Source organism: Oncorhynchus clarkii, chromosome 20, assembly GCF_045791955.1.
Source record: "Oncorhynchus clarkii lewisi isolate Uvic-CL-2024 chromosome 20, UVic_Ocla_1.0, whole genome shotgun sequence".
Taxonomy (NCBI): Eukaryota; Metazoa; Chordata; class Actinopteri; order Salmoniformes; family Salmonidae; genus Oncorhynchus; species Oncorhynchus clarkii.
In genome coordinates, this window is record NC_092166.1 from 59054715 (window position 1) to 59067821 (window position 13107).

Consider the following 13107-nt stretch of genomic DNA (forward strand, 5'->3'; position numbering starts at 1 on the left):
TACAGAAAGGAGCCTCTACAGGACCCTGGTGTGTGTGCTTGTAGTCGCGGCAACAAGAAAATAAGGTTTCGTGTCCTTTAACCCGTTAGTGTTGATTGACACTGGTGAGTGAATCTAAGTAACATAATAAAAAAATCACCATCAAAATGTGTCAGTTTAAGCTAGACATATCTCGTTTTTTGCATTGGAGTCGTCTCAATCCAACACTTCTGCATCAGTGAAAGGTGAGAGCCAGAGATGTGTTTGTCAGTCCAGTCTGAACGGTTTGACCTAAAAACTATTGACCTACTAACTACCACTCTATGGAAAGGGGAGACTCTCACAAACACGATGGTCGTCTCCATTTTGCTCTACGACCCCCACAAGTGTTAGGGAACTTGTCTGAAATCGGTTCCGTTGATGTGCCAACTTCTGTTTGTAGCGTCCTAACTGTTTGGGCTACAAACTAATGTGACCTCACTGTGGAAAGGGGAGATTCTCATGAACATGATGGTGTTCTCCATTGTGCTCTACAACCCCACAAGTGTCATGGGACTCATCTGAATGTAACCAGTACTGGTAAAAAAAAAAATATGGAAGTATGAAATTAGTTCAGCCTACCCAAAAAAGCACGTAGCGCGAAAAAAATCGTATGTCCTACCTAGTTCCAAACTGCCTCTGGAAGCAATGTCAGCACAAGAACTGATCGTGGGGAGCTTCATGAAATGGGGTTCCATGGTCGAACAGCCGCACACAATGCTGAGATCACCATACGCAATTCCATACTGGAGTGGTGTAAAGCTCGCTGCCATTGAACAGTAGAAACCTGTTCTCTGGAGTGATGAATCACGTTTCACCATCTGGCAGTCCAATGGACGAATCTGGGTTTGGCGGATGCCAGGAGAATGCTACCTGCCCCAATGCATAGTGCCAACTGTAAAGTTTGGTGGAGGAGTAATAATGGTCTGGGGCTATTTTTCATGGTTCAGGCTAGGCCCCTTAGTTCCAGTGAAGGGAATTCTTAACGCTACAGCATACAATGACATTCTAGATGATTCTATGCTTCCAACTTTGTTGCAACAGTTTGGGGAAGGCCCTTTCCTGTTTCAGCATGACAATGCCCCTGTGCACAAAGCAAGGTTGATACAGAAATGGTTTGTCTAAATTGGTGTGGAAGAACTTGACTGGCCTGCACAGAGCCCTGACCTCAACCCCATCGAACACCTTTGGGATGAATTGGAACGCAGACTGTGAGCCAGCCCTACTAGGCCAACATCAGTGCCCAACCTCACTAATGCTCTTGTGGGTGATTGGAAGCAAGTCCCCGCAGCAATGTTTCAGCATCTAGTGGAAAGCCTTCCAAGAAGAGTGGAGGCTGTTATAGCAGCAAAGGGGGACCAACTCCATATCAATGGCCATGATTTTGGAATAAGATGTTTAACGAGCAGGTGTCCAAATGCTTTTGGACAAGTAGTGTAAATATACAAATATTTCCTGAGCTTTCTTATTTCTCCTAGATAAAGGACAAACACTTCAAAACCTTGTTTCTTATGAATTATTTTGTGACTGTCTTTTTTGCAATTTTTTGGAATGTGTTATTCAATACTAGCCCCCCCATGGGCTAGTATTGGCTCTTGGCTAGATTATACAGAGAGGAGAGTAGTTTACCAGATGGTGTGGCGATGGTCTGAGAGATCCTGGGATAAATGTCATAAAACTACAAACAAAACAGGATCGGTAGAAATCAAGAGCGCACACACAGACAGAGTTTTAGATGTTTCTGACAGGTGCCTCTGCCTCAACCCCCAAATGGGAGAATGACCCAGTAGGAAAAGGGGATAGGGAGAAAGACAAACTCTTTTTCCTCTTCCTTGGCCTTTCTTCTTTTCCCTCTTTCTTTCACTCATTCTCAATCTCTCTCATTTGGCCCACACTCCATCCATAGGAATGTAACCCTCTAGTCCATTGGGTTGCCAGATCAGGCTCCCTCTAGTTCAGTGAGTTGCCAGATCAGGCTCCCACTAGTTCAGTGAGTTGCCAGATCACGCTATTTCTCCTCCTACAGCTGCAGGGTCAGTATCCAGAGCAAAGGCTCCAGGTCCAGAGCCAAGCCTGGGGCTCAATTATCTCTCTACCCCCTGAGGGGGAGCAGGAAGGGTGAGGAGAGGGCAGATAGTGAACAACTCACTGACAGCCCTCAGTCAAAGCAGTATTTTTTAAGTCCATATATGGTATTTGTGCTTGGGTGTAGCTCTGTCAGTGCAGTCATATATATATATACACTGTTTATATTGTATATAGCAAGAGAGAGAAAGACAGAGAGAGAGAGTGTACAGAAGTTAAAATATGACACATTCCTGTAGTTAACCGTTGAATGAGAGAGATAATGTAGGTTCGGGAGAGCCACAGTGCTCCAGTATAATTCGCTCAGCAGATGTGTGTGCATGTTTTTGTGTGTGGGTAGGTATGAGTGAGTGTGTACGGGTAGGAGGCACAATTGATTTGCTTCAGACTGTTGGAGTTGGAGAGAGACAGAGAGGAGGGGGACCAAGTGTATGTCTAGTGTATTGTATTTCTTAAGAATTTAAGTGCATTCCAAAAGGTATCTGCAGTGTTTAAGATTAGTATGCAGAAATGAAGCTCACTGGAAACTTCAGAAGCTTCAGAGGAAACAGCGACAAAGTTTGTTAGTTTTTTTTTTACAACTACCAGTTTAATCATGTTTTTGTTTCTCAGTACAAAGAGTTATTGTTGTTGTTTTTTTTTACCAGTTTTTAAAAAGTTAAACATCAACAACACACTTTTTTAATTCTCAGATTCACACAGTTTATGTTTTAAAGAAACCAAGGCAGAGGCAGATATGAGTAGAGAGGTTAACGGTACAGGACTGGTCAGTTAATACAAAGAGTAGATTAATATACAGTACTACAGTTAATAACGACTCTCGACATAGAGAAGGCCCAGAAGGTAAGCAACACTGAGATGAACTTGATTAGACAACAATTTTCCAGAATACCTCAAGGTTTCCAGTATATCAGAACTTGAAAAACTCTCCGGACACTTGGTGAATGGCACGGCACATTGGTTGGAGGCAAAGTTTGCTCTTAAACTGAATCCGATAAATCTCCATAGTAAGGCATACTGTTCTTTCCAGAAAACATCATTTAATGTTATTTCTCACATACAAAAAAATGTCATATAAAAATACATTATAAACAGATGTTTTGTCTTGAATGAGATGGTTTTGTGTGGAGTAAAAACAACCGCTTGGCCAAGAGGAGAGTTAGGAGCTCAGGTATGTAACGCACATATCTAATAACACAACACTATACAATAGCGTGTGTTCTCCAGGCAGACACACAAGTATACACGTCATTTCCCCCCAAAAGAAAAGAAAACACACAAAACTAACACTGTTCTGAGGAGGTCCTACTATACTAACGGAAGAAACTGACCCGTTTTGGCACTTAATTCTAAATCCAAATAGACATATGTAGGGCTTATGGGAAACCACAACATTGAGTTGGTTCCTTTATAATACACCACATCTCTTTCACTTTTGTTGAGACGTGTTTCATGGAGAATATAAACCCATCATAAAAAAAGGCTGCTCTGGTCTGTGACATCTCTCTCTATTGGAATAAATAAAGGCACTTTGTTCTCCAGATGTAGATAATACTGTATTGGTAAAGCAAACGCTATGGTTGAGACTCTTCACTCTGTAGCACCTGGAGGGAGTGTGATCGTACCCGTTAGATAGACTCAGGTCACTGTAGAAAGGCAGGCATGGTGGAAAAGCCTAGTCTTAGAGAGGACGTCGTGTGAAACTGGTGTGACATATTAAACCAGATCGGAGTAACATTTTGTGTGACGGTAACCTAACGTAGCAGGCGTGAAAAAAAAAAAACACTTAGTGGGTCGGCAGAAACCGTAAGCATCCGTTTTTGTAGGCTTTGCCTCTTCTCTGCTCCCCCCCACCCCGAAAAACGAGATGCTTCCGGTTTCTCTAGACCCCCGCTGAGGGTTTGAGAACAGGGACAGTCAGACTAGCTTAGTGGGCATGAATATGTTATGATCATACATATAACTGTTATTATTATTTTATTATTATAATACTATAGCTTCCAATCGACTCAATGCAGGGCAAGGTATAGAGATTGGTTATCTGACCCGTGCAGAGAGCATGGCTGGGGTTTGGTTGGGGGGGTTGTGATTGGGTGGTTTTGATGTAGTGGTTCCTATAGAAGGAGCACATGGCTTGAAAGTGTGGTGTTTGGGTGGGCATGGCTGGTGACTGGGTCCTGATTGGGTCCTGAAGGGTCACTACCATGGCGCTGGTCTCTGGTTGGTTTGGCAGAGGTGACTCCTGGGGGGGTTGGGGGGGGGCGTGGCTGTTGTCCAGAGCATGGCAACGAGCAAGCCACAGGCGGAGATGGGCGGGTCATCAGTGGGTACAGAGGTCAAGGGTTAGTCGCTGTGGCAGCTGGGGAGGGGGGGGGGGTTAGGAGACAGACGGACAGACACAAAGAAATTAAGGAAACAAAAAGACACATAGAAAAAGATAGAAAGAGATTAGTGTCAGCTAGTGGTGTCAGATTTACTGCAGTCACACACACACAGTGTGAACATACATAACACCTTCATAAACACTACATAGGCATTTATAAGTCAATAGCTGCAAGTTGACATAAGGTCTGGCATATGCAGTAAGTGACACAATTTGAGATGCCAACCAGCGACTGCTGACATAGGCAGTTATGAATGCTTATGTATTGTTAATGAAGGCATTATAAAGGTGCCCTTTGTAGAACGTATGAGCACTGCTACAGTGAGGCTAGCTGCACTACAGACAGAGAAACCATGGAGACAGTGTGGTTTTGTGGCAGGGCGAGAGAATGTCACTGACATCTAAAGCTGTTCTGACTAACGCAGTGTTTCTCAACCCAGTCTATGGGGGCCACCAGTAGTTTCACATCATCTAGTCAACTAATAATCAATACCTCGACGGAATAGATCAGGTATGTGAAGCGGCTGGTGGGTCCTGAGGGGTGGCTTAAACACAGTTTAATGGTTAGCAGCAGTCAGGGTGTATGTTATGGTGTCTTGACAGAGAAGACCAAATGCAATGAGGACCAATTAATTGATTAAAAATGATCTGGTATGGTTTCCAGACTGCTGTTAAGCATTAGAGATGCAATCCGCTAGAGAAGCAGAGAGGCCTGCAGTTACCGAGAGCCATGAGATGTTAAGAGATGTGGTTTTAGAAGGAATTAATTAAGAACATATATATATTTTTTTACAGATATTTTATAATAATAATAACTTTTAGACATGTATTTATTTTTTATTTTTTTGTCTGTTTTTTTTATATCAAACATTGGTTCTCTACGTTTGCAAAATAAATACAAGCGAGAGCTTCGCGCCTGTAGTGTAAACTCTAAAGAAAACATCCCCAAGAATGCAAAAACACGTCCTGCTCATAGCTTAAAATTATATTCATACATTTTTTTTACAATCACACAAGTAAATTCTATTTTCCAAGCACATAAGCAACAACTACAATAATCTCCAAAGAATAGGGCAAGCATAATGATATGACAATGGAATGTCTTTTCGAAATGATATCTAATGTCAACCCATCCCTAACCCACAAAGGTCCAGTAATCCTTACTTTACACTCCATATCTCCGAATGCAGATTTCAGTAGTATAGGGTCATGTACTGTATAAGGTCGTATGGATACTGGTTATAAGAAGGCTGCTTCAGCTTCAAGTACTGTGTGTCTCTGATCCATAATATACAAAACAATCATTAGAAAACCATATCAATAAATAAAGGAGGAGATCAAAAAAGCAGTGTTGACTTTTACAAGACCAAATGAAAGGAATGGTGTAATTTAAGACGGTATAAAAGAGATGACCCTGCTTGTCTCTTAGGTTGAACAGTTGTGAAACAACCGGCAAAGAGAGGGGGGAGGGAGCGAGAGATAAATAGTTTTTGAAGAGAACTCTAAATCAAGAGAGTCACAAGGTCACAGTCACATGGAGGAACGGTCCAATCTAAAAGCAGGGGACAACCTCACATGCCTTCCTCTATCTGACAGAGGGGCTATGAGCGCCCTGGAATATTCACCCCTGGAACGGACTCGTCCATTCCTAACACTACCCTCTCTCTGCTCTGTGACAGACTGTTGTTTGACTTTAACACACAGCTCACTGTTTGACCTTCATCCTCACATTCTGGTCTCATACCCCTCTTAGCAGGCGGCACACAGGTCAACTAACAGACACACACATGAACACACACACACACACACACACTGGCGCACACGCACACACACACAATCACTCACAAATGTGTATCCCCACTCACACTGTCTAGTGATCTAACTGACCTCTGTCGGTGTTCACTACTCTTTGGTAAGGATGGACCCTCATATTGTGGCGTTGCACCTTAGCCGTCATCGCTCCTGCTCACCACGCAACCACATTACCAAAACACCAAAACACAGGGGGTTAACAGTGACATCATCAAACAGTTACATTAAGAAGACAGTCAAGAGGCCCATCCCAGGTGTATGTATGTATGTGTGTGTGTGTGTGTGTGTGCGTGTGTGCGTGTGTGTGTGTCTGAGGTCCATATGTAGGAGGGAGTTTATCTCTCAGCCTTTGGTTTGGAAAGCCATACCTGGAAACAGAGAGAGAAATACAACCGGGTTACAACACAACAACACAACCCTCATTCCCAAATGAACTTGATCTGTGTGTGTGTGTGTGTGTGTGTGTGTGTGTGTGTGTGTGTGTGTGTGTGTGTGTGTGTGTGTGTGTGTGTGTGTGTGTGTGTGCGCGCGTGTGTGTGTGTGTGTGTGTTTACCTAATACTCCACTAGTGTCCATGGGGTATTCTAGTATAGATGGGGTTAGGGTGTAGGGGGAATATTCGTAGGGAGCGTAGAAGAATCCTCCTGATTCAGGTGATTGCTGCATCAGTCCTGCATGCTGATTGGCTCCTTGCATGAGGGCCTGCTGACTCTGGATCTGACGAATCAGGTGAGGCATGAGATTGGGCTGCTGAACAGGGGCGGGGTTTCTCATAGCCTGCTGCATAACAGGGGAGGGACTGGAGATGAGCCGAGGCTGCTGAGAGGAGGCTAGGGAGAAAGCCATAGTGGCTGCTCGCACCCACACACACACATACACACGTAAACACGCACACGCAGAGATAGAGAGAGAAACAAATAGAAATCATTACTAGTTGGAAACAAGAACATCAAAAAGCCCCACCAACAGTTTCAGGACAGGCACTTTCTACACTATTAGGGGAAAAAATGCTATCTAGAACCTAAAAGGATTCTTCGGCTGTCCCCATAAGAGAACCATTTGAAAAACCATTTTTGGTTCCAGGTAAAACCCCTTTTGGTTCCAGGTAGAACCATTTTGGGTTCCATGTAGAACCATTTTGGGTTCCATAAAGAACCCTTTTGGGTTCCATGTAGAACCATTTTGGGTTCCATATAGAACCCTTTTGGGTTCCATGTAGAACCCTTTCCACAGGGGGTTCTACCTGGAACCAAAAAGGGTTCTCCTTTGGGGACAGCCGAAGAACCCTTTTGAAACCCTTTTTTCTAAGAGTGTAACGGTGTCATCCTTACGTTGCTTGATGTTGGCGTCTCTGTAGGTTCCATTGAGAATGGCCAGCTCCATCAACTGCATCTTCTTTAGACTGTCCTCTCCTTCAGCCTACACACACGCCCGCACACGCACACACACACAGGACATTTAATATCCGTCTAGTTGGCTGAAGGTTGGATTACGTTACACTCTGGTGAACAGATTGAGAGTGGAGTAGGCCTGAAGCTGTACAGCTAGACCAGCAAGGTTAAACTAACAGATATCATTAATCCCCACCCCACTCTCAGGTCTTCTGGGTTAACTTTATGTACTGTTACTAGTATACATTGGCAAAAAAAATTATATATATATATATATATTCTCGATGTCTTGTCTTATAAATCAGGTGAATGAGAATTGCCAGGGGAAGTAATCAACATTTTAAAATATATTTGGTAGATAGTTGTAAATGATTTTTGCCCTACCCACAGTTAACTTTAACATAGCCTATTAGCTAGAAAGGTAACTCCCAACACATTTAGATATTTTTGCCGACCCCCTGCGGTACCTCCGCCGACCCCAGTTTGAATTTCCCTGCTGTAAGTCAATGCAGTGCGATTTGAGAGTTTGGGTGAAAGTTCACAACTACTTTATTCAATGTTGAATTCAGGAGTGAGAGCAACATTCTTAGCAATATTCTGTCTGTGGTGTGGGGGCATTGGGTAGGTGGCTAAGAGAATGTGAGAATTGTTGAGGGACGCATGGAAAGAGGTGATGTGAGAAAAGAGAAAGAGAATGAGGAGGGAATGAATTGAGTGTGAGAGAGGAGTGAAAGGAGTGATAGAGTGAAGAGAAAGAGTGAACAGTCTCTCCATTCATCCCCTCCTCCTTTCACAACACGCATTACCATGGAGACGCCTTTATAGATGCTGCCTGGCGAATTACACACACACAAACACAGACACGCACACACACACATCCCACTGGGCACAGACATCAGTTCAACGTCTAGTTTTAATTTACATTTGGTTGAGTTGTCAGCTATTCAACGTGAAATCAACAAAACATTTCACCATGTCATTGGATTTAAGTTAAAGCGGGTGGAAAAAAAATACGGAATGACCTTATGTTGATTACTTCTTGCAAATGCAATTCATTTTCCACGCTGATTCAACGTCACCACATAGATTTTTGGGGTTGAAATGAAGTGGACACAACGTTGATTCAACCAGTTTTTGCCCAGTGGGACATACTGTGTACAATATACAGTGGAAGACAGAAGTTTACATACACCTTAGCCAAATACATTTAAACTCAGTTTCACAATTCCTGACATTTAATCCTAGTAAAAAATTCCCTGTCTTAGGTCAGTTAGGATCACCACTTTATTTTAAGAATGTGAAATGTCAGAACAGTAGTAGAGGGAATGATATATTTCAACTTTTGTTTCTTTCAACATATTCCCAGTGGGTCATAAGTTTACATACACTCAATTAGTATTTGGTTTCGGATAGCCTTCCGCAAGCTTCCCACAATATGTTGGGGGAATTTTGGCCCATTCCTCCTGACAGAGCTGGTGTAACTGAGTCAGGTTTGTAGGCCTCGTTGCTCGCACACGCTTTTTAAGTTCTGCCCACAAATGTTCTATAGGATTGAGGTTAGGGCTTTGTGATGGCCACTCCAATACCTTGACTTTGTTGTCCTTAAGCCATTTTGCCACAACTTTGGAAGTATGCTTGGGGTCATTGTCCATTTGGAAGACCCATTTGCCACCAAGCTTTAACTTCCTGACTGATGTCTTGAGATGTTGCTTCAATATATGCACATAATTTTCCTTCCTCATGATGCCATCTATTTTGTGAAGTGCACCAGCCCCTCCTGCAGCAAAGCACCCCCACAACATGATGCTGCCACCCCCGTGCTTCATGGTTGGGATGGTGTTCTTCACCCTTTTCCTCCAAACATAACGATGGTCATCATGGTCAAACAGTTATTTTTTTGTTTCATCAGACCAGAAGACATTTCTCCAAAAAGTACAATCTTTTTTCCCATGTGCAGTTGCAAACCGTTGGACTTTTTTATGGCGGTTTTGGAGGAGTGGCTTCTTCCTTGCTGAGTAGCCTTTCAGGTTATGTCTATATAGGACTCATTTTACTGTGGATATAGATACTTTTGTACCTGTTTCCTCCAGCATCTTCACAAGGTCCTTTGCTGTTGTTCTTGGATTGATTTGCACTTTTCGCATCAAAGTACGTTCATCTCTATTCATCTCCTTCCTGAGTGGTATGACGGCTGCGTGGTCCTAAGGATGAACCAGACTTGTGGTCTACAATTTGTTTTCTGAGGTCTTGGCTGATTTATTTAGATTTTCCCATGATGTCAAGCAAAGAGGCACAGTTTGTTAACAAGAAAATTGTGGAGTGGTTGAAAAAAATAGTTTTAATGACTCCAACCTAAGTGTATGTAAACTTCCGACTTCAACTGTATATACATACACACACAAAAACACACACTCACACACATAACTATAGCATGAATCTCACGGTACTCACGGCTGGTACGAGTAGTTTCTTGACCTCTACGGTGGCTCTTTGTAGTTTGATCTGAGCTCTGTTGTGTGTGTCTTCCACTGTGATGAGTACATGGAGTTCCTCACTCAGGTGTTCCCAGTTAGGTTTCCCTCTGTTCAGCTCCTCCTGATACACATTCAAAACAATAATATTCCCTGAAGACTGTCCACATTGACTTTAGTTCTGTAACAACACGGCAGCCATTTTACTGCAAGTGAATAATCCCCACTCGGGAAGAAGGTCAGAATGTCTACCCACTCTTTATACCTCTTTTGACTCATTTCCCCCCCTTTCTTTCTTTCTGTCTGTCTGTCTGTCTGTCTGTCTGTCTGTCTGTCTGTCTGTCTGTCTGTCTGTCTGTCTGTCTGTCTGTCTGTCTGTCTGTCTGTCTGTCTGTCTGTCTGTCTGTCTGTCTGTCTGAGGTGTGGGATGGGTGTATTCTCATGAGAGGTAGATGGAATGTCTGATGATATGCTCCACCTGCCGTTAGCTACTCCACTGGAAGTCTGACGCCCTGGCCAGAACCAAAGAACCAAAACCAGCGGAGAAACAGATGGACCCAGCTCTTTTCAACTCTACTCCACTCCACTTAGAATCTAGTGCCAAAATAAATACACCATACTATGTGTGTGTGTGTGTGCATAGGTGCATGCGTGCGTGCGTGCATGTGAGGCCTGGCAGGTAACCCAGCGGTTAAGAGTGTTGGACTAGTAACTGATAGGTTGCTGGTTCAAATCCCTGAGCCGACTCGGTGCAAAATCGGTCAATGTGCAATTGAGCAATGCACTTAACCCTAATTGCTCCTGTAAGTCGCTTTGGATAAGAATGTCTGTTAAAATGTGTGGTGTGTGAGCCAATGATGGGCAGAAGGCAGGGTAGGTCTATGATTATGTCATAAAAAAAAGCTGTTATGGAAAGCCAAATAAATCATATAAAAGAAAATTGTCATTCATTTTGTTGTTATCTAATGCTTTTTCTCAATGATTCTGGTGTTTTTTATTCTCAGAATCTAAACAATCTAAACCTCAGGAAAGGCACCAGGGTATGCATGCCTTCATTTCCAACCATTCAAACGCGTTACTGACTCCAATCGCTGTTGATTACCCTTGTTGTGTGGGTATGCCTGGGGTAAGCCCTGCACATTTGGGTGTCTACATTCTTTTGTGCTCGCATCCGTTGAACTGAACAAAGACAGCTAGCCAGCAAAAACAACATGACAAATAGACACTATACTGCACCTCAAACAATTGTCAAGTTGGATTTCCAAGGAAAACTTTGTACAATTCAGAGAGGGAGACCAGCATCTGCGCTTTTTGACTTTCATCAAAGGAAGAGACGGAAAATCATCAGATCGGGACAACGACACGCTGCTGATGGCCTCTGGATATGATCCCTGGTTGTCAAAAGGCTTCAACCGGCTTTCTGCTGATGGTCTAAGTGGAGATTTTGAGCTAAACTGATGCATTCTTTTGTGATCTGCAGAATAAAATAATGGCCATGGGGTTCTCCTGTGCACATATCAGCGCCTCAATGAAAGTTGTGGATGCTCAGAGACAAGTGTTAGACCACCAAGAAGCTCATCCTGAAGGACAGACAAATGAACTTCATTTAAAATATGCATTTTTCCTTTGCAATTTGCGGGTTAGGCTACTGTTGAATGAACATGAGAATAGACAACATCAATTTGATTTATCAAGCTAGAATTTCGTTTTGATGGGACACCTTTTTGATGTTTGGAACTGCATTTTTCAGTCATTTCATTTCAGATATGGACATTTCATTAGAACCTTATTTATTATACACTGAGTATACCGAACACCTTCCTAATATTGAGTTGCACCCCCATTTTGATCGCAGAACAGCCTCAATTTATCGGGGCATTGACTCTACAAGGTGTTGAAAGCGTTCCACAGGGATGCTGGCCCATGTTGACTTCAATGCTTCCCACAGTTGTGTCAAGTTGGCTGGATGTCCTTTGGGTAGTGGACCATTCTTGAAACACATGGGAACCTTTTGAGCGTGAAAAACCCAGCAGCATTGCAGTTCTTGACACAAACCGGTGAGCCTGGCACCTACTACCATATCCCGTTCAAAGGCACTTCAATCAGTTGTCTTGCCCATTCACCCTCTAAATGGCACACATACTGTACACAATCCAAGTCTCAATTGTCTCAAGGCTTAAAAATCCTTCTTTAAGCTGTTTCCTACACTGACTGAAGTGGATTTAACAAGTGACATCACATCTTTCACCTGGATTCACCTGGTCAGTCTGTCATGGAAAGAGCAGGTGTTTTGTATACTCGGTGCATGTGTGTGTGTAATAATATTCCACATAATAATATTATTATGTGTCTGTGTGTTTGCGCGCGCGCGTAAATCCATTGTGAAAGGCTGGAGTTTCCGTTGCAAACTATTCAGATGAAATGTGTCCATAAGCTAGTCTTTAAAAGTGCCACCTATCAGTTGTAACTGTGGATGCTACATCAGTGTATGGCTGAGCGGAGTTGAGCAGCGTGTCATTTTGCCGGATGGTATGAAATATGCCGCCATCGGAGGCTATCGCTTGTCTTGGCTACATTGGTATTTACATTTGTTGAAAATTGTCGGCCAATTTCGGTTAGTAGCCTATGTCAATCTGGTTGTTTAAGCTATCTGTTGTACTGTGTGGTGAAGCTGGGCTTCATCCGTGTTTATTTGTGAGTAAATCTGGCTTTGATAATAGCCAGTGCCAACCCAGCCACAGACCTCACGTCATTGATGTGAGCGTGTGATTGTGGGCACGTACCTTCTTTTTGTCTCTCATGGATCCTTTCCCTCGTACCATGATCTTACAGCCTGTCTCTGCCTCCAGCTGTTTGGCTGTCAGACCCCTCGGACCCAGGATCCTACCTACAAAGTTAAACTGCGCGCACACACACACACACACACACACACACACACACACACACA

At 43.2% G+C, this 13107-nt stretch overlaps 1 protein-coding gene across 6 annotated transcripts in view; it reads right to left on the reverse strand.

The window, feature by feature from the left end:
* Positions 1-2662: 2662 nt before the first annotated feature.
* LOC139376624 (protein quaking-B-like) overlaps positions 2663-13107 on the reverse strand; it is a 17166-nt gene continuing 6721 nt past the window's right edge. For 2 of the 6 annotated variants that reach the window (XM_071119414.1, XM_071119415.1), the window contains 6 exons: positions 12944-13060; positions 10141-10284; positions 7630-7717; positions 6853-7149; positions 6374-6448; positions 2663-4462 (listed from right to left, as the gene is read on the reverse strand). In XM_071119414.1, the coding sequence (XP_070975515.1) occupies positions 4440-4462; positions 6374-6448; positions 6853-7149; positions 7630-7717; positions 10141-10284; positions 12944-13060 (744 nt within the window). In that variant the 3' untranslated portion in view covers positions 2663-4439. Of the gene's footprint in view, positions 4463-5270; positions 6667-6852; positions 7150-7629; positions 7718-10140; positions 10285-12943; positions 13061-13107 lie in introns of those variants that run through there. The other 4 variants (XM_071119416.1, XM_071119417.1, XR_011627950.1 and 1 more) reach the window with 3 other exon arrangements.